At 52.6% G+C, this 21616-nt stretch overlaps 1 protein-coding gene across 1 annotated transcript in view; it reads right to left on the reverse strand.

Moving 5' to 3' along the window:
- Window positions 1-1834: 1834 nt before the first annotated feature.
- The window catches only part of PIWIL4 (piwi like RNA-mediated gene silencing 4), a 273504-nt gene continuing 253722 nt past the window's right edge, over window positions 1835-21616 (reverse strand). The window contains exons 19-20 of the mRNA XM_088455729.1: window positions 10730-10877; window positions 1835-2178 (exon numbers count right to left, since the gene is read on the reverse strand). Of these exons, the coding sequence (XP_088311855.1) occupies window positions 2062-2178; window positions 10730-10877 (265 nt within the window). The 3' untranslated portion in view covers window positions 1835-2061. The remainder of the gene's footprint in view (window positions 2179-10729; window positions 10878-21616) is intronic.

Consider the following 21616-nt stretch of genomic DNA (forward strand, 5'->3'; position numbering starts at 1 on the left):
CCCGGTTTAAAGCTTGCCGGACACCAAGACAAACTGAATTGCCTCAGGCTGTGGGCAGGGTATAGGAGGAAGGACCGAAGCATCCTGGGATTGAAAAGCTTTGCTGTTGGTGTCTAGTCCTCCTATCCACAACCTACACCCCATTGTCTCCCTGTGGAGCCCTATGGACCCTGAAGAAGAAAGAGGGTTAGACTGCGGTGGGATGGTTCGGGTTAGGCAGCGGGAGGGTAGGATTAGGCCGGTAGAGGTTAGTATACTTACAAAATTCTGTTAGTATTGTGACTGTCAGGATTCAGTACCCAACCCATAGCCTCTGAAATGCAGGCACCCTTATCAGTATACCACCCATGTCTGGGTATAACTGCCACCCTTTTATCAGCTTCAGTTACTGAAAACATTTCTCCTCAATCCTTGTGAGTCTTTAGATTGTTTTACTGCCAATTACAGCTAATTGCCATTCTAATAACTAACTCTCTAAGAGAGAGATCTAAATGCAGGGGATGGGTACGAGATGCCGGCGCTTGGCATCCCGATAGGGTTAAAATACTGACAATGACCCGTAAGTACCCTAACCCAACCCCTACCCGCACCCTAACCTCCCTCCCTAGTGCCTAAACCTAACCCTCCTACCCTAGTGCCTAACCCTCCCCCAAGCCCCAGTACTTACTGTTGGTATTCCGGCACTGGCATTCTGAACGCCAGTATCCCGACAGCCGACATTTCGACTACCTCCCAAATGCAGTTCCCAAACAAGAGGGTTCTAAGTGTAATCTTTAGGAAAATAAGAGTTGGAGGTTGCGAATGGCCCAGGAGTGCCGGGAAGTTAGCGATGTATTTGTACACATATTACAGGCAGAATTATCTAATTGGGTGAGTTACACTTCACTCTGCTTTGTATAATGACTTATACAGAATCTGGCAGCAAACAGGGAACAAGTGCTTCACCTATTTAGAGATAAACCTAATACTTTAAGGGGCTGGTTCAGTTAGCTGCAGAAGCTGCCGGCCTCACGCTCTATGGCATGTAAGGCTGATTTAGCCAGGGTAAGCTGTCCAATCAGGTGCATTGTTTCATCCCTGAGACCAATTGAGGTTGCTGTTTATGGAGAGTTGAATGACACTAGCGGCAGTGGGTGTAGTGGGTATTACCGCCGGCCGCATGGCCGACGGGTCAGTACCCGACAGCGGCAGCCCGGCAGGGGTGAAGATCCCGATCATTAACAAGGTAAGTATTGCTAACCCTATTTTCCCCCCTAACCCTCCCTTAAGGGTGCCTAACCCTAACCTCCCCCCCAAGTGCCTAAACCTACCCGCCCCCCCTACCCCGCAGCCTAACCCTAAGTCTCCCGGGGAGGGTGCCTAAACCTAACCTCCCCCTAGGGGTGCCTAACCCTAACCTCCCCCTCCCCTAGCCTAAAGCCCCCCCCCCCCCCCACGGCTGTCCGCGCACGGCTTACCGTCGTTCGGTATGCCGGGAATCGGGCTCCCGGCGTAGGTCTAATGACAGGCGTCGAATTTTCGACGCCTATCATTAGTACCTAGCCGGGGCTAGAGAGTCGGGAAGCCGGCGCTTGGCATTTAGACCATCGACTTCCTGACTACATCCCTCGGCAGTCCCCCCCCATTCTTTTACTGGATGGGGGCTATGCAAAGCCCCAGGAGGCCAACACCCTGGTGATGTAATGTGGTGACGCTGTATAAAAACACAATAATAAATAATACCACCCATCTAATTAATGCACAAATACGTCAAACTAGACAATTTTATTTACATCTATTTGAAACTTGTTTTGAAAACGCTGCTTCGCCAACAAAAGAAAAACCAGAGAGAAGATTACAAATAACATTTTAATCTCAAACGAGACAACTGGTTACAAAACGTGAAGAACATTCTCATACAACGATGTAAGAGATCTGACATGGAGCAACACTTCAATAAGAGCGATGAAGAGATAAACGCTGAGTGTCGTACATATATACCTCTTTGTTCTATTCACAAGGGCAGCGTGTTACTGTTCAGCCACATCTAACTTCCCACTGCCGGAAGCATAAAACAACCAATTACAAGTAGAACAAGGTATTTGAAAGCTCTGCGCTGGGCTCCCGGTGAATGCTCTGCCCAACAAGAAACGTGAGCTTATAAGCGTACTGGCATGGAGCGGGCACACGGATCACCCCCTGTAACGAGAGATGAACAAATTCACTTCCAACTTCGCAAACAACTCGCATTACCCTCTAGGCATTTCTGTAACAGCTGAAAACAATGAGAATGATGAGCAATACGGCTGGCGGTGGAGGTGAGACCTGATCTGCTGACCGCCACAGACATAAATGTTCCTTCTCTGTAAGCAAGGTGTATAACAGGGCGTAGAATGGAGAGGAGGCACTCCGCATTACTTCAGAAACCGCCAGCGCGGCCGTGGTTATGTCAGGACCGGGGACAGAAGTGACCTCTTCGTAGCTGTACCTGAGCAAAAAGGCAAGTCGTATGGTTGCCCCTTATGCCAAGGAACGTAGTACCTATGCCAAGCACATGGGGAGGTGACACGGGAGAGAATGAACTTATGATCTCTCCCTGGGCTCATCATGTAGCATATGGGAGGCACGCCCCCAGAGACTGCAATAAGGAATAAACTATAAAAATACTAAACCTGCAATAAAACGTATCTATTTGTTAGATAGTAAATGGTGTATAATTCTGGGTAACACTAAATGGAGGTCAGAATCAAATTTTGGTGCAAATACTGCGTGTTACATTGCATCTGTACAAGATTTTCTGCTCAAAATGCTTTTTTGTAATTTTTACTCATATTATGTGTGTTATATATATATACAGTCAGGTGCATAAATATTGGGACATTGACAGAATTTTCATATTTTGGCCTCTATTCACCACCACAATGGCTTTGAAATGAAACAAACAAGTTGTGCTTTACCTGCAGACTTTCAGATTTAATTTGAGGGTAATTACATCCAAATCAGGTGAAGGGTGTAGGAATTACAACGGTTTCTATATGTGCCTCCCACTTTTTAAGGGGCCAAAAGTAATGGGACAAACTAAACAATCCTAAATCTAACTTTCACTTTTTAATACTTTGTTGCAAATCCTTTGCAGGCAATTACAGCCTGAAGTCTGGAACACATAGACATCACCAGACGCTGGGTTTCATCCCTGGTGATGCTCTGCCAGGCCTCTACTGAAAATGTCTTCAGTTCCTCCTTGTTCTTGGGGCATTTTCCCTTCAGTTTTGTCTTCATCAAGTGAAATGCATGCTCAATCAGATTCAGGTCAGGGGACTGACTTGGCCATTGCATAACATTCCACTTTTTAGCCTTAAAAACCTCTTTGGTTGCTTTTGCAGTATGCTTTGGGTCATTGTCCATCTGCACTGTGAAGCGCCGTCCAATGAGTTCTGAAGCATTTGACTGAATATGAGAATATAATATTGCCCGAAACACTTCAGAAATCATTCTGCTGCTTTTGTCAGCAGTCACATCATCAATAAATACAAGGGAACCAGTTCCATTGGCAGCCATACATGCCCACGCCATGACACTACCACCACCATGCTTCACTGATGAGTGGTATGTTTTGGATCATGAGCAGTTCCTTTCCTTCTCCATACTCTTCACTTCCCATCACTCTGGTACAAGTTGATCTTTGTCTCATCTGTCCATAGGATGTTGTTCCAGAACTGTAATGGCTCTTTTAGATGTTGTTTGGCAAACTCTAATCTGGTCTTCCTGTTTTTGTTGCTCACCAATGGTTTACATCTTGTGGTGAACCCTCTATGGCCCTGATTCAGACCCACTCACGAGCGGCTGTCCGCTCGCAAGTGGTCGATGGTGTGCACTGCGCATGCGCACGACGGAGGGAGCGACCATCACCCTGCACGCTCGTATAGGCTGTGAGTGGTGACCCACAGCTATACGAGCGTCCAGGAGAACGCTCCATAATTATGGAGGTGGACCCTGATTCAGAGCGAGCGCTCTGGTCAGAGCGTCCGGCTCTGAATCAGGGCCTATATTTACTCTTGTGAAGTCTTCTCTTGATTGTTGACTTTGACACATATACACCTACCTCCTGGAGAGTGTTCTTGTTTTGGCCAACTGTTGTGAAGGGGTTTTTCTTCACCACAGTTGTTTTCCGTGGTCTTCCGGGTCTTTTGGTGTTGCTGAGCTCTCCGGTGCGTTCTCTCTTTTTAAGAATGTTCCAAACAGTTGATTTGGCCACACCTAATGTTTTTGCTATCTCTCTGGTGGGTTTGTTTTGATTTTTCAGCCTAATGATGGCTTGCTTCACTGATAGTGTCAGCTCTTTGGATCTCATATTGAGAGTCGACAGCAACTGATTCCAAATGCAAATGTCACTCCTAGAATCAACTCCAGATCTTTTACCTGCTTAATTGATAATGAAATAACGAGGGAATAGCCCACACCTGTCCATGAAATAGCTTTAAAGTTGATAGTCCCATTACTTTTGGCCCCTTAAAAAGTGGGAGGCACATATAGAAACCGTTGTAATTCCTACATCGTTCATCTGATTTGGATGTAATTACCCTCAAATTAAATCTTAAAGTCTGCAGTTAAAGCACATCTTGTTTGTTTCATTTCAAAGCCATTGTGGTGGTGAATAGAGGCCAAAATATGAAAATTCTGTCAATGTCCCAATATTTATGCACCTGGCTGTATGTATGTATGGATGGATATATAGATAAATATAACACATGTTTAAAAAAATATATCACACATTTTAATATTAAAAGGTAACAGGCATATATTGAGTCTATTTAAGTGAATGCAGCAAGTGCAATTGTTGAATATAAACAAAGTGCAAAAGTGCTAATAAATAAATACATAAATAGGCCTTATATAAAATTCATACATTTATATATAAAAGATGATAAATATATAAAAACAAGAGGAATATATAAGGTCAAAAACATGGAGGAATCAATACATATCAACAGTTTAAAAATATATTAATTCTTAAAACTGTTAAAAAATGTAAACCAAATGAATAAATAGTCCAAGAAGTTGCTATTAAAGGTATATCTTATCTGTATCAGTTCATTCAGACAAAGGCAGCTTTTCTCAACGCGTTTCGTCCGTTTAGGGACTTCATCAAGGGGTGTATATAGACAGGGGTTACTGCTTTATATACCCACTGTGAAACAGGATTTGGAGTGCCTCATTAAGCTCGTTTGTGATGTCACTTCCAGTTTGCTAAAAAAAACCCGGAATGGTGTTCATTCCCTTTTGTCTCATAAGTTAGTATTAATAGTGGGAGCTTCTGGAGTGATATAATAATTTCCAAATAATTTTGAAGTTTAAATCCATTCGCGGCTGTTCGCCAGCTATATATATACACACTTTATTACTTTTAATTGTGTGAGGTTGAAGTGTAAAGCTGTGTATCCACTACACCAGTGGTTCTCAAACTCGGTCCTCAGGACCCCACACAGGTCATGTTTTGCATGTTACCCAGCAGGTGCACTCGTTACTCATTGACACATTTATTTTAAAATATCCACAGGTGGAGCAAATTATTTCACTTGGGTTCTGTGAGGAGACCTGGAAAACATGCACTGTTTGGGGTCCTGAGGACCGAATTTATATCGTGCTCTACACGATATAAAATGAACGATAACGACATTGTTATAATTCATTAATCTGCAGTGAATATGCCGGCAACGACCAGTGATACGAGCTCCCGCTGGTCGTTGTCGGCATCGGTCATCGCCTAAACATACGTATTGTCAGGTTGTGCATGTTCGGGGATGAGGGAGGGAGCCGGCACTGAACGACAAATCGTTTAGTGTGGGCACATTATCCACTGTACAAAATAAGGTACGATTGAACGATAACGATGTCGTTATCGTTCAATAGTTGTTTAGTGGATATGCGCCTCAAGTAGAAAAGAGACTATTGTGTTGGTCAGGGAAGAGGTGGATGCAATCCTTCAATGTCCAGCCGTGCATGGAACACAGGGTAACCCATCCACCCAGTGCAGAACGCTCTGCGCTCAGATGTTTTTCTTAAATTAATTCAGTGGGGCCAGCACTACCATTGGCTGAACCTATGCCCTATATATTTATTATATATACACATACATAGGGAGTTTTGCAAAAGTTTCTACTATAAGACTGCCCCCAAACTGGCAGGCACAATTATTATCTAATTCTGACGGCTACTCCTCATGCCTCAGTGATATCATAGGTTCTGAGACAGCATTCTACTTTGTACCTCACTGGTGTTATTAGTCTATTATGAATTGATAAGATGCATTACTATGAATATTATTTCACCCTATAAAATGCTTTCATATATCACACTGAACACGGCTTTATTTGATATTTTATATTTACCGTGGCAGTAGGAATTTCTAGATCTATGCACTTCCCCAATTACAACAGCAGAGGTCACTAGAGCACAGAGCATGCAGCCCTTCTGCATTAAGATTTATCCCACGCAGTCTGCTCCTGCTAATTTAGAATATTCTTGCTCAGTGTGTTTATTAAATCTTCAATAAACTGCTATGTCCAGCACATGAAATCCCCCACAAGCCCTGGATAATCTTCCCGGTATTAAGAAATGCTCTGATACAGCAAATCTTTCTATCTTGTCTGAAACATATAATATCCATCCTATTTCTCTACACTTTTTAGCTTCACTAATATCATTATTAACCAATTACTGGAACTAAACTGTTATTTGTGCTGCCTGCGGTTGAAAATTTCCCTAACATTGAAGTATGTGATAGAGCTTTTCCTAATGCTTGGTCCACCCAAAATAATGCAGATATAATTAAAAAGACTAAAACAAAGTACTAAATAAATGCAAACTTAGGGCCTGATTCAGGGCGGATTTAAAAAATAAAAATAAAATCCGCCTCCAGGCCGCTCGCATAGCTGTGGGTGACCACCCACAGCTTTTACGAGCGGCCTGGCAATGGTTGCGATTATCGCGACCACCGGGCTTGCCACGAGACCCTTGTGGTAGGGTTTTGGTTCACGCAAGCCCGAGTGAACTTCCTGCTCTAATAGAGCAGGAAGTTCACTACTGACATCACGAATTATGTCAGTAGGGCCGCCCACAAACGCCTCCGTTTGTCCAGCCACCCCCCCTCCCCGCCTACAAAATGGGGCGAGCTGTCGATCAACATCGTCAGCTTGCCCCCTTTTGTAGCGAGCCCTGGAGCGAGTGAAGTTCTCACTCGCTCCGGGGCTCGCGAGCGTGCGCACTGGCCGACCATCGACTATGCGCTCACGAGCGGGTCTGAATCAGGCCCTTAGTCCAGACAATCAAAAATAAATGTTATAGCTATAACCAGGATCCTAATAGTCCTTATCCCCCTTCTCTAGATCAATATCACCTCCACACTAAATCAACCCTAATAATCTCATTCTCCTCTCGCCTCTTAACTCTGTCCCTCTCTCCTGTTCCCCCTGGAAAGCCAGTTTTGTCTATAATAAACTGGTCCCCGTTCATGAGCACTTCATCTGATTCTCCTTGCCATCACCAAACCCTGGATTTACCCCTCTGACACCAATGCTCTTTGAGCTATCTCCGTTGGGAGCCTCACATTTCTTGCACACACCCTGGCCTGGAGGTTTCCAGGGTGGTGGTCTTGGGGTCCTGCTATCCTTGGGTCACTCCTACCAAGTCTTACCTTCTGAACCCTCCATCTCATTCTTTCCATTCGACACTAATGACATTTGCCTCTTCCAACTTCTTCGAGTAGCTGCCTTTTTTTGTCTCCTTCACTTGGTTTCCTGGCTCTTAATCTTCAAATGGGCTCTCAAGACCCATTTCTTCCTCAATGCTTCCCAGCGCTCATCCTATAGGACCCACTACTCTATGCTCCTTCCTCACTATCTAGCCCATCTGTGTCACCCCTGTCTGTCTGACCCTCCCCTTAGAATGTAAGCCCTAGCGAGCAGGGCCCCCTTTCCTCACGTGCATCTTCTTGCCTTACTTTTACAATGGCACCTAAAACTTGGTTACTGACACCCTGCTGCTTATTTAGGTGTTATGCAGCATTGTTTATAAATCATGTACTTGTCCTGCATTGTCTGTACTGTTAATAACTGTTGTCTTGTGTGCTCATTTGTTTCAGTACTTTGTAAGGCGCTGCGGAACCCTTGTGGCGCCATATAAATAAGGGAAAATAATAATAATACAGCATTTTATGACCCCCCTTTCCCCCTCCTATAATGGATTAAGGGGGGTATGTATCAAACCTCCTAAATGAGTGGAGAAGTTCCCTAGAGCAACCAACGCACTTTGAGGTAGCATTTATCAAGTACATTGTATACCATGACAGATAGGAGCTGATTGGTTGCTAGGGGCAACTTCTCTCTTTAGAAGGTTTAAATTAAATCCCTGCAATAATTATTTTTTTAATTTAAATTGACCCCATTTGCAGCTCTCACCTAGTGGTATAAACAGTGCACAGGGCGCGTATTACGTCCCCAAGCCTGCGCGGTATCTGATCTGTAGGGTCTTGCAGAAATCTTGCCTTGCTATTATTAATGCATAATATACTATATTTGATAGTTCATGGCACTGTTAATCCTCACAGCAGTCTGATTCCCGGCTCCAGAATCCCGACTGCTTACATTGCGACGGTGAGTATTAGGGTTAGGGGGAATGGAAAGAGGGTTAGGGTTAGGCTGCGGGGGGAGAGTTAGAGTTAGGCTACGGTAAAGGTGGGTTAGGGCTAGGGTAGGGGTTAGCATACTTACAAAGTTCTGCGGGATTTCTGACCCAACCCATAGCCTCTGTATGCAGGCACCCTTGTCATGGATTGTTTTATGTGTAGGAAGACTTTCTTTGTTTCTTTACATCAGCAATTTTATTAGGGGTGTACTTTATATAGATGACTTAAACATCTCATTAAAGTAGACTGGTCTTCTATACACAGTACAGGCACACGGACCCCTAGGTCCAAGGGGGCCCCGCACCGCACCCTTATTATTTTAAACTTACCTGTCCGTGGTCCCGCGGCGGCTGTCAGCGCTGCTTAGAACACCGGAAAAATGGCCGCCGTGGCCATTTTTCCGGTGTTCTGCCCATGTGCAGTATACTCCGGGCACACTCTAGTGCTCAGAGTTTACTGTACATGCACAGAACGCCGGAAAATGGGCGCCGCAGCCATTTTCCAGGCGTTCTGCGCATGCGCAGTAGACTCCGCGCACTGGAGTGTGCCCGGAATCTACTAATGGAATGGTGGCTGGCCAGCCACGTCAGTCGGCAGACGGCCACCGGAGGGAGAGGAGGGGGCCCCGCACGGGGAGTGCTCACGGGCCCCCTCCTCTCTGAAGACGCCCCTGGTGTGAACTGCATCTAATTAAAATAATTGCAATAACCCTCCGACAGGACCAGTTTTGTACCTATACTAAGCTTTGAGATCAAGACTCCTCAATGTAAGATATCAACCTAAATTCCCCAAATAACTCATTAGTCGGGTAAGACCAAGCTCAAATCTGATCTGAGTATCTTCTCTTCCCTCTAAGTCCTCTAGTCATGACCCAGCTACACCTGACCCAAAAACCTCACCTCCCAGTTGCACCCAAAGTGATGTATGACTGACAATCCTAAAACACTTGTTTAAGACTTCATAATTTTGTTGCATGGATCATTGATGCATATAATAAGACGGACCTTTGTAGCACAGGGTGGTGTGGTTTCCAAAATAATCATTTAAGGCCGGTACACACTAGACGATGACTAATGTGTACCGATCTCGTAAGCGACGGGACCCGGGTGGGGTGCTGGCATCGGCAAGTGCATACACACTTGCTGATGCCGGCAGGGGCCATGCTGGATTCGGCAGCATTGGTCCCCACTGAGGATATTGCCCGTCGGACCTGCGTGCGATGTCACTGACGACGCGCTCAGTGACATTCAGGGTACACACTAGACGATGAGCCCGATATTGATCGGATGACGTATCATCTAGTGTGTACCCTGCATAACTTTTAGGCTGATTTAGGCTTTCTGGGGGACTGCCTGTACTCACCTGCATCATCTTCATTTATGATACAACACATAACGGAGCAGGTCACCAACGCACTGGCGACGGGTTTAAAATGTCACATGGTGATAAAGATGGCTTCCCAGAAACAAACAGTTATCACAGGTGTTACTTATCATAAATACGGTTCAATAACAGGAAACGGAGGGTGGGTTAGAGGGCTGAAAGGGGTGAGTGGAGGTTTCGCCTGCTTTCGGTATGTCTTCAATAAGAGCAATGAGTTACAGTCCTGCCTGAGTGCAGGTGTATGTACGAGGATTATGGAGATCTTTTACCTTGAGCAATTTCTATCGTCCATGTCCATTCGGTACAATCACAGTATGGGTATATTTCCTGTGTGTTATGGCATCCTCAGTTGTTTCATATTGTCACTGTATCACATTTTTACCATGTGATACGATTACGACCATCCACGACTGTTGTTCATTTTATACAGATAATCACACATATGTTTAACATATTTATTGATAGGTTAAGCGGTAGGCGATCTGTGGCACTCCAGCTGCTGTGGAACTACACATCCCAGCAATGTCCTGCCACAGTTTAACTGTTAGGGCATGCTAAATGTATTGATTATCGTACTACTCAGTAGGGTTGCTTAGGCGTAAGCATAGTACATAAGTGCCATTCAGATATCTGACATAGAAGCAGCGGATCTGGAGGTAGATACAGAGAGGATATTATACTCACCGGCCAGTTGTAGTACAGGTGACACATTTTATACGTTAAGCGCTGTAGGTGGTCCGGCTTCAAACAATTGGTGTCAAAGAGCACGTTGTAGTATGTGGGGTTCACAGTTCCCTGTCGAGCATTTTGGCTGATAAGGAAAAAGTCGTACCTGGGAAGAGAGGACATGAGGTTTAAAGACACAGAATATATCGTAAAGCAAAGTCGATGGAAAAGGGAGGGTACAAGGAGCAGCAACTCTTTGTAACCAATGAGTAACATAATGTGGGACATGTACACTAGGGTATTGTAGCAGGTACCGGGCAATGGGGCCATTATTGCAGCATGTAGGGCCTGGAGAAAAAACGTGTATCATGACAATCATCCCATCTAAAAGAAAGGGTCATCATCAGGCACATTCATACATATGGTCGGCAGATAACCCCAGATAGCCTCTGTGTGTGTGTGTGGGGTCATTATCTGACTGTACTACTGTTCCCAGTGACACTTATAGTGACCCATCCTGGTCTTGTTTACATTGATCACCTATCTGTATGTCCAGAGCGTCCGCAGCAGCACTACTGGCTACAGGGTACATGCCCAGAGCGTCCGCAGCAGCACTACTGGCTACAGGGTACATGCCCAGAGCGTCCGCAGCAGCACTACTGGCTACAGGGTACATGCCCAGAGCGTCCACAGCAGCACTACTGGCTACAGGGTACATGCCCAGAGCATCCGCAGCAGAACTACTGGATACAGGGTACATGCCCAGAGCGTCCGCAGCAGCACTACTGGCTACAGGGTATATGCCCAGAGCGTCCACAGCAGCACTACTGGCTACAGGGTACATGCCCAGAGCATCCGCAGCAGCACTACTGGCTACAGGGTACATGCCCAGAGCGTCCGCAGCAGCACTACTGGCTACAGGGTACATGCCCAGAGCATCCGCAGCAGCACTACTGGCTACAGGGTACATGCCCAGGGCATCCGCAGCAGCACTACTGGCTACAGGGTACATGCCCAGAGCATCCGCAGCAGCACTACTGGATACAGGGTACATGCCCAGGGCATCCGCAGCAGCACTACTGGCTACAGGGTACATGCCCAGAGCGTCCGCAGCAGCACTACTGGCTACAGGGTACATGCCCAGAGCGTCCACAGCAGCACTACTGGCTACAGGGTACATGCCCAGAGCATCCGCAGCAGCACTACTGGCTACAGGGTACATGCCCAGAGCATCCGCAGCAGCATTACTGGCTACAGCGTACATGCCCAGGGCATCCGCAGCAGCACTACTGGCTACAGGGTACATGCCCAGAGCATCCGCAGCAGCACTACTGGCTACAGGGTACATGCCCAGAGCGTCCGCAGCAGCACTACCGGCTACAGGGTACATGCCCAGAGCATCCGCAGCAGCACTACTGGCTACAGGGTACATGCCCAGGGCATCCGCAGCAGCACTACTGGCTACAGGGTACATGCCCAGAGCATCCGCAGCAGCACTACTGGATACAGGGTACATGCCCAGAGCGTCCGCAGCAGCACTACTGGCTACAGGGTACATGCCCAGGGCATCCGCAGCAGCACTACTAGCTACAGGGTACATGCCCAGAGCGTCCGCAGCAGCACTACTGGCTACAGGGTACATGCCCAGAGCGACCACAGCAGCACTACTGGCTACAGGGTACATGCCCAGAGCGTCCGCAGCAGCACTACTGGCTACAGGGTACATGCCCAGAGCGTCCACAGCAGCACTACTGGCTACAGGGTACATGCCCAGAGCATCCGCAGCAGCACTACTGGCTACAGGGTACATGCCCAGAGCGTCCGCAGCAGCACTACTGGCTACAGGGTACATGCCCAGAGCGTCCGCAGCAGCACTACTGGCTACAGGGTACATGCCCAGGGCATCCGCAGCAGCACTACTGGCTACAGGGTACATGCTCAGAGCATCCGCAGCAGCACTACTGGCTACAGGGTACATGCCCAGGGCATCCGCAGCAGCACTACTGGCTACAGGGTACATGCCCAGAGCATCCGCAGCAGCACTACTGGCTACAGGGTACATGCCCAGGGCATTCGCAGCAGCACTACTGGCTACAGGGTACATGCCCAGAGCATCCGCAGCAGCACTACTGGATACAGGGTACATGCCCAGAGCGTCCACAGCAGCACTACTGGCTACAGGGTATATGCCCAGAGCGTCCGCAGCAGCACTACTGGCTACAGGGTACATGCCCAGAGCATCCGCAGCAGCACTACTGGCTACAGGGTACATGCCCAGAGCGTCCGCAGCAGCACTACTGGCTACAGGGTACATGACCAGAGCGTCCGCAGCAGCACTACTGGCTACAGGGTACATGCCCAGGGCATCCGCAGCAGCACTACTGGCTACAGGGTACATGCCCAGAGCATCCGCAGCAGCACTACTGGATACAGGGTACATGCCCAGAGCGTCCGCAGCAGCACCACTGGCTACAGGGTACATGCCCAGGGCATCCGCAGCAGCACTACTGGCTACAGGGTACATGCCCAGAGCGTCCGCAGCAGCACTACTGGCTACAGGGTACATGCCCAGAGCGTCCCCAGCAGCACTACTGGCTACAGGGTACATGCCCAGAGCATCCGCAGCAGCACTACTGGCTACAGGGTACATGCCCAGAGCATCCGCAGCAGCACTACTGGCTACAGCGTACATGCCCAGGGCATCCGCAGCAGCACTACTGGCTACAGGGTACATGCCCAGAGCGTCCGCAGCAGCACTACTGGCTACAGGGTACATGCCCAGAGCATCCGCAGCAGCACTACTGGCTACAGGGTACATGCCCAGAGCGTCCGCAGCAGCACTACTGGCTACAGGGTACATGCCGAGAGCGTCCGCAGCAGCACTACTGGCTACAGGGTACATGCCCAGAGCGTCCGCAGCAGCACTACTGGCTACAGGGTACATGCCCAGAGGGTCCGCAGCAGCACTACTGGCTACAGGGTACATGCCCAGAGCATCCGCAGCAGCATTACTGGCTACAGCGTACATGCCCAGGGCATCCGCAGCAGCACTACTGGCTACAGGGTACATGCCCAGAGCATCCGCAGCAGCACTACTGGCTACAGGGTACATGCCAAGAGCGTCCGCAGCAGCACTACTGGCTACAGGGTACATGCCCAGAGCATCCGCAGCAGCATTACTGGCTACAGCGTACATGCCCAGGGCATCCGCAGCAGCACTACTGGCTACAGGGTACATGCCCAGAGCATCCGCAGCAGCACTACTGGCTACAGGGTACATGCCCAGAGCGTCCGCAGCAGCACTACTGGCTACAGGGTACATGCCCAGAGCGTCCGCAGCAGCACTACTGGCTACAGGGTACATGCCCAGGGCATTCGCAGCAGCACTACTGGCTACAGGGTACATGCCCAGAGCATCCGCAGCAGCACTACTGGATACAGGGTACATGCCCAGAGCGTCCGCAGCAGCACTACTGGCTACAGGGTACATGCCCAGGGCATCCGCAGCAGCACTACTGGCTACAGGGTACATGCCCAGAGCGTCCGCAGCAGCACTACTGGCTACAGGGTACATGCCCAGAGCGTCCACAGCAGCACTACTGGCTACAGGGTACATGCCCAGAGCATCCGCAGCAGTACTACTGGCTACAAGGTACATGCCCAGAGCGTCCGCAGCAGCACTACTGGCTACAGGGTACGTGCCCAGAGCATCCGCAGCAGCACTACTGGCTACAGGGTACGTGCCCAGAGCGTCCGCAGCAGCACTACTGGCTACAGGGTACGTGCCCAGAGCGTCCGCAGCAGCACTACTGGCTACAGGGTACGTGCCCAGAGCGTCCGCAGCAGCACTACTGGCTACAGGGTACATGCCCAGAGCGTCCGCAGCAGCACTACAGGCTACAGGGTACATGCCCAGGGCATCCGCAGCAGCACTACTGGCTACAGGGTACATTCCCAGAGCATCCGCAGCAGCACTACTGGATACAGGGTACATGCCCAGAGCATCCGCAGCAGCACTACTGGCTACAGGGTACATACCCAGAGCGTCCGCAGCAGCACTACTGGCTACAGGGTACATGCCCAGAGCGTCCGCAGCAGCACTACTGGCTACAGGGTACATGCCCAGAGCGTCCGCAGCAGCACTACTGGCTACAGGGTACATGCCCAGGGCGTCCGCAGCAGCACTACTGGCTACAGGGTACATGCCCAGAGCGTCCGCAGCAGCACTACTGGCTACAGGGTACATGCGCAGAGCGTCCGCAGCAGCACTACTGGCTACAGGGTACATGCCCAGAGCGTCCGCAGCAGCACTACTGGCTACAGGGTACATGCCCAGAGCGTCCGCAGCAGCACTACTGGCTACAGGGTACATGCCCAGAGGGTCCGCAGCAGCACTACTGGCTACAGGGTACATGCCCAGGGCGTCCGCAGCAGCACTACTGGCTACAGGGTACATGCCCAGAGCATCCGCAGCAGCACTACTGGCTACAGGGCACATGCCCAGGGCATCCGCAGCAGCACTACTGGCTACAGGGTACATGCCCAGAGCATCCGCAGCAGCACTACTGGCTACAGGGTACATGCCCAGAGCGTCCGCAGCAGCACTACTGGCTACAGGGTACATGCCCAGAGCGTCCGCAGCAGAACTACTGGCTACAGGGAACATGCCCAGGGCATCCGCAGCAGCACTACTGGCTACAGGGTACATGCCCAGGGCATCCGCAGCAGCACTACTGGATACAGGGTACATGCCCAGAGCGTCAGCAGCAGCACTACTGGCTACAGGGTACATGCCCAGGGCATCCGCAGCAGCACTACTGGCTACAGGGTACATGCCCAGAGCGTCCGCAGCAGCACTACTGGCTACAGGGTACATGCCCAGAGCGTCCGCAGCAGCACTACTGGCTACAGGATACATGCCCAGAGCATCCGCAGCAGCACTACTGGCTACAGGGTACATGCCCAGAGCATCCGCAGCAGCACTACTGGCTACAGGGTACATGCCCAGAGCGTCCGCAGCAGCACTACTGGCTACAGGGTACATGCGCAGATCATCCGCAGCAGCACTACTGGCTACAGGGTACATGCCCAGGGCATCCGCAGCAGCACTACAGGGTACATGCCCAGAGCATCCGCAGCAGCACTACTGGATACAGGGTACATGCCCAGAGCGTCCGCAGCAGCACTACTGGATACAGGGTACATGCCCAGAGCATCCGCAGCAGCACTACTGGCTACAGGGTACATGCCCAGAGCATCCGCAGCAGCACTACTGGCTACAGAGTACATGCCCAGAGCGTCCGCAGCAGCACTACTGGCTACAGGGTACATGCCCAGGGCATCCGCAGCAGCACTACTGGCTACAGGGTACATGCCCAGAGCATCCGCAGCAGCACTACTGGATACAGGGTACATGCCCAGAGCGTCCGCAGCAGCACTACTGGCTACAGGGTACATGCCCAGGGCATCCGCAGCAGCACTACTGGCTACAGGGTACATGCCCAGAGCGTCCGCAGCAGCACTACTGGCTACAGGGTACATGCCCAGAGCGTCCCCAGCAGCACTACTGGCTACAGGGTACATGCCCAGAGCATCCGCAGCAGCACTACTGGCTACAGGGTACATGCCCAGAGCATCCGCAGCAGCATTACTGGCTACAGCGTACATGCCCAGGGCATCCGCAGCAGCACTACTGGCTACAGGGTACATGCCCAGAGCATCCGCAGCAGCACTATTGGCTACAGGGTACATGCCCAGAGCGTCCGCAGCAGCACTACTGGCTACAGGGTACATGCCCAGAGGATCCGCAGCAGTACTACTGGCTACAGGGTACATGCCCAGGGCATCCACAGCAGCACTACTGGCTACAGGGTACATGCCCAGGGCATCCACAGCAGCACTACTGGCTACAGGGTACATGCCCAGAGCATCCGCAGCAGCACTACTGGATACAGGGTACATGCCCAGAGCGTCCGCAGCAGCACTACTGGCTACAGGGTACATGCCCAGGGCATCCGCAGCAGCACTACTGGCTACAGGGTACATGCCCAGGGCGTCCGCAGCAGCACTACTGGCTACAGGGTACATGCCCAGAGCGTCCACAGCAGCACTACTGGCTACAGGGTACATGCCCAGAGCGTCCGCAGCAGCACTACTGGCTACAGGGTACATGCCCAGAGCGTCCACAGCAGCACTACTGGCTACAGGGTACATGCCCAGAGCGTCCGCCGCAAGCACTACTGTCTACAGGGTACATGCCCAGAGCGTCCGCAGCAGCACTACTGGCTACAGGGTACATGCCCAGAGCGTCCGCAGCAGCACTACTGGCTACAGGGTACATGCCCAGGGCGTCCGCAGCAGCACTACTGGCTACAGGGTACATGCCCAGAGCATCCGCAGCAGCACTACTGGCTACAGGGTACATGCCCAGGGCGTCCGCAGCAGCACTACTGGGTACAGGGTACATGCCCAGAGCGTCCGCAGCAGCACTACTGGCTACAGGGTACATGCCCAGAGCGTCCGCAGCAGCACTACTGGCTACAGGGTACATGCCCAGAGCGTCCGCAGCAGCACTACTGGCTACAGCGTACATGCCCAGGGCATCCGCAGCAGCACTACTGGCTACAGGGTACATGCCCAGAGCGTCCGCAGCAGCACTACTGGCTACAGGGTACATGCCCAGAGCGTCCGCAGCAGCACTACTGGCTACAGCGTACATGCCCAGGGCGTCCGCAGCAGCACTACTGGCTACAGGGTACATGCCCAGGGCGTCCGCAGCAGCACTACTGGCTACAGGGTACATGCCCAGGGCATCCGCAGCAGCACTACTGGCTACAGGGTACATGCCCAGAGCGTCCGCAGCAGCACTACTGGCTACAGGGTACATGCCCAGAGCGTCCGCAGCAGCACTACTGGCTACAGGGTACATGCCCAGGGCATTCGCAGCAGCACTACTGGCTACAGGGTACATGCCCAGGGCATCCGCAGCAGCACTACTGGATACAGGGTACATGCCCAGAGCGTCCGCAGCAGCACTACTGGCTACAGGGTACATGCCCAGGGCGTCCGCAGCAGCACTACTGGCTACAGGGTACATGCCCAGAGCGTCCGCAGCAGCACTACTGGCTACAGGGTACATGCCCAGAGCGTCCGCAGCAGCACTACTGGCTACAGGGTACATGCCCAGAGCGTCCGCAGCAGCACTACTGGCTACAGGGTACATGCCCAGAGCGTCCGCAGCAGCACTACTGGCTACAGGGTACGTGCCCAGAGCGTCCGCAGCAGCACTACTGGCTACAGGGTACGTGCCCAGAGCGTCCGCAGCAGCACTACTGGCTACAGGGTACGTGCCCAGAGCGTCCGCAGCAGCACTACTGGCTACAGGGTACGTGCCCAGAGCGTCCGCAGCAGCACTACTGGCTACAAGGTACGTGCCCAGAGCGTCCGCAGCAGCACTACAGGCTACAGGGTACGTGCCCAGGGCGTCCGCAGCAGCACTACTGGCTACAGGGTACGTGCCCAGAGCATCCAAAGCAGCACTACTGGATACAGGGTACGTGCCCAGAGCATCCGCAGCAGCACTACTGGCTACAGGGTACATACCCAGAGCGTCCGCAGCAGCACTACTGGCTACAGGGTACATGCCCAGAGCGTCCGCAGCAGCACTACAGGCTACAGGGTACATGCCCAGAGCGTCCGCAGCAGCACTACTGGCTACAGCGTACATGCCCAGAGCGTCCGCAGCAGCACTACTGGCTACAGGGTACATGCCCAGAGCGTCCGCAGCAGCACTACTGGCTACAGGGTACATGCCCAGAGCGTCCGCAGCAGTACTACTGGCTACAGGGTACATGCCCAGAGCGTCCGCAGCAGCACTACTGGCTACAGGGTACATACCCAGAGCGTCCGCAGCAGCACTACTGGCTACAGGGTACATGCCCAGAGCGTCCGCAGCAGCACTACAGGCTACAGGGTACATGCCCAGAGCGTCCGCAGCAGTACTACTGGCTACAGCGTACATGCCCAGAGCGTCCGCAGCAGAACTGCTGGCTACAGGGTACATGCCCAGAGCGTCCGCAGCAGCACTACTGGCTACAGGGTACATGCCCAGAGCGTCCGCAGCAGCACTACTGGCTACAGGGTACATGCCCAGAGCGTCCGCAGCAGCACTACTGGCTACAGGGTACATGCCCAGAGCGTCCGCAGCAGCACTACTGGCTACAGGGTACATGCCCAGAGCGTCCGCAGCAGCACTACTGGCTACAGGGTACATGCCCAGAGCGTCCGCAGCAGCACTACTGGCTACAGGGTACATGCCCAGGGCGTCCGCAGCAGCACTACTGGCTACAGGGTACATGCCCAGAGCGTCCGCAGCAGCACTACTGGCTACAGGGTACATGCCCAGAGCGTCCGCAGCAGCACTACTGGCTACAGGGTACATGCCCAGAGCGTCCGCAGCAGCACTACTGGCTACAGGGTACATGCCCAGGGCGTCCGCAGCAGCACTACTGGCTACAGGGTACATGCCCAGGGCATTCGCAGCAGCACTACTGGCTACAGGGTACATGCCCAGGGCATCCGCAGCAGCACTACTGGATACAGGGTACATGCCCAGAGCGTCCGCAGCAGCACTACTGGCTACAGGGTACATGCCCAGGGCGTCCGCAGCAGCACTACTGGCTACAGGGTACATGCCCAGAGCGTCCGCAGCAGCACTACTGGCTACAGGGTACATGCCCAGAGCGTCCGCAGCAGCACTACTGGCTACAGGGTACATGCCCAGAGCGTCCGCAGCAGCACTACTGGCTACAGGGTACATGCCCAGAGCGTCCGCAGCAGCACTACTGGCTACAGGGTACGTGCCCAGAGCGTCCGCAGCAGCACTACTGGCTACAGGGTACGTGCCCAGAGCGTCCGCAGCAGCACTACTGGCTACAGGGTACGTGCCCAGAGCGTCCGCAGCAGCACTACTGGCTACAGGGTACGTGCCCAGAGCGTCCGCAGCAGCACTACTGGCTACAAGGTACGTGCCCAGAGCGTCTGCAGCAGCACTACAGGCTACAGGGTACGTGCCCAGGGCGTCCGCAGCAGCACTACTGGCTACAGGGTACGTGCCCAGAGCATCTGCAGCAGCACTACTGGATACAGGGTACGTGCCCAGAGCATCCGCAGCAGCACTACTGGCTACAGGGTACATACCCAGAGCGTCCGCAGCAGCACTACTGGCTACAGGGTACATGCCCAGAGCGTCCGCAGCAGCACTACAGGCTACAGGGTACATGCCCAGAGCGTCCGCAGCAGCACTACTGGCTACAGCGTACATGCCCAGAGCGTCCGCAGCAGCACTACTGGCTACAGGGTACATGCCCAGAGCGTCCGCAGCAGCACTACTGGCTACAGGGTACATGCCCAGAGCGTCCGCAGCAGCACTACTGGCTACAGGGTACATGCCCAGAGCGTCCGCAGCAGCACTACTGGCTACAGGGTACATGCCCAGAGCGTCCGCAGCAGCACTACTGGCTACAGGGTACATGCCCAGAGCGTCCGCAGCAGCACTACTGGCTACAGGGTACATGCCCAGAGCGTCCGCAGCAGCACTACTGGCTACAGGGTACATGCCCAGAGCGTCCGCAGCAGCACTACTGGCTACAGGGTACATGCCCAGAGCGTCCGCAGCAGCACTACTGGCTACAGGGTACATGCCCAGAGCGTCCGCAGCAGCACTACTGGCTACAGGGTACATGCCCAGAGCGTCCGCAGCAGCACTACTGGCTACAGGGTACATGCCCAGAGCGTCCGCAGCAGCACTACTGGCTACAGGGTACATGCCCAGAGCGTCCGCAGCAGCACTACTGGCTACAGGGTACATGCCCAGAGCGTCCGCAGCAGCACTACTGGCTACAGGATACATGCCCAGGGCGTCCGCAGCAGCACTACTGGCTACAGGGTACATGCCCAGAGCGTCCGCAGCAGCACTACTGGATACAGGGTATATGCCAGAGCATCCGCAGCAGCACTACTGGCTACAGGGTACATACCCAGAGCGTCCGCAGCAGCACTACTGGCTACAGGGTACATGCCCAGAGCGTCCGCAGCAGCACTACTGGCTACAGGGTACATGCCCAGGGCGTCCGCAGCAGCACTACCGGCTACAGGGTACATGCCCAGAGCATCCGCAGCAGCACTACTGGCTACAGGGTACATGCCCAGAGCATCCGCAGCAGCATTACTGGCTACAGCGTACATGCCCAGGGCGTCCGCAGCACTACTGGCTACAGGGTACATGCCCAGAGCGTCCGCAGCAGCACTACTGGCTACAGGGTACGCTACAGGGTACATGCCCAGGGCATCCGCAGCAGCACTACTGGCTACAGGGTACATGCCCCGGGCATCCTAGCAGCACTACTGGCTACAGGGTACATGCCCAGAGCGTCCGCAGCAGCACTACTGGCTACAGGGTACATGCCCAGAGCGTCCGCAGCAGCACTACTGGCTACAGGGTACATGCCCAGGGCGTCCGCAGCAGCACTACTGGCTACAGGGTACATGCCCAGAGCGTCCGCAGCAGCACTACTGGCTACAGGGTACATGCCCAGAGCGTCCGCAGCAGCACTACTGGCTACAGGGTACATGCCCAGGGCGTCCGCAGCAGCACTACTGGGTACAGGGTACATGCCCAGAGCGTCCGCAGCAGCACTACTGGCTACAGGGTACATGCCCAGAGCGTCCGCAGCAGCACTACTGGCTACAGGGTACATGCCCAGAGCGTCCGCAGCAGCACTACTGGCTACAGCGTACATGCCCAGGGCATCCGCAGCAGCACTACTGGCTACAGGGTACATACCCAGAGCATCCGCAGCAGCACTAATGGCTACAGGGTACATGCCCAGAGCGTCCGCAGCAGCA

This window comes from Taudactylus pleione, unplaced genomic scaffold (assembly GCF_031769625.1).
Source record: "Taudactylus pleione unplaced genomic scaffold, aTauple2 ptg000667l, whole genome shotgun sequence".
Classification (NCBI taxonomy): domain Eukaryota; kingdom Metazoa; phylum Chordata; class Amphibia; order Anura; family Myobatrachidae; genus Taudactylus; species Taudactylus pleione.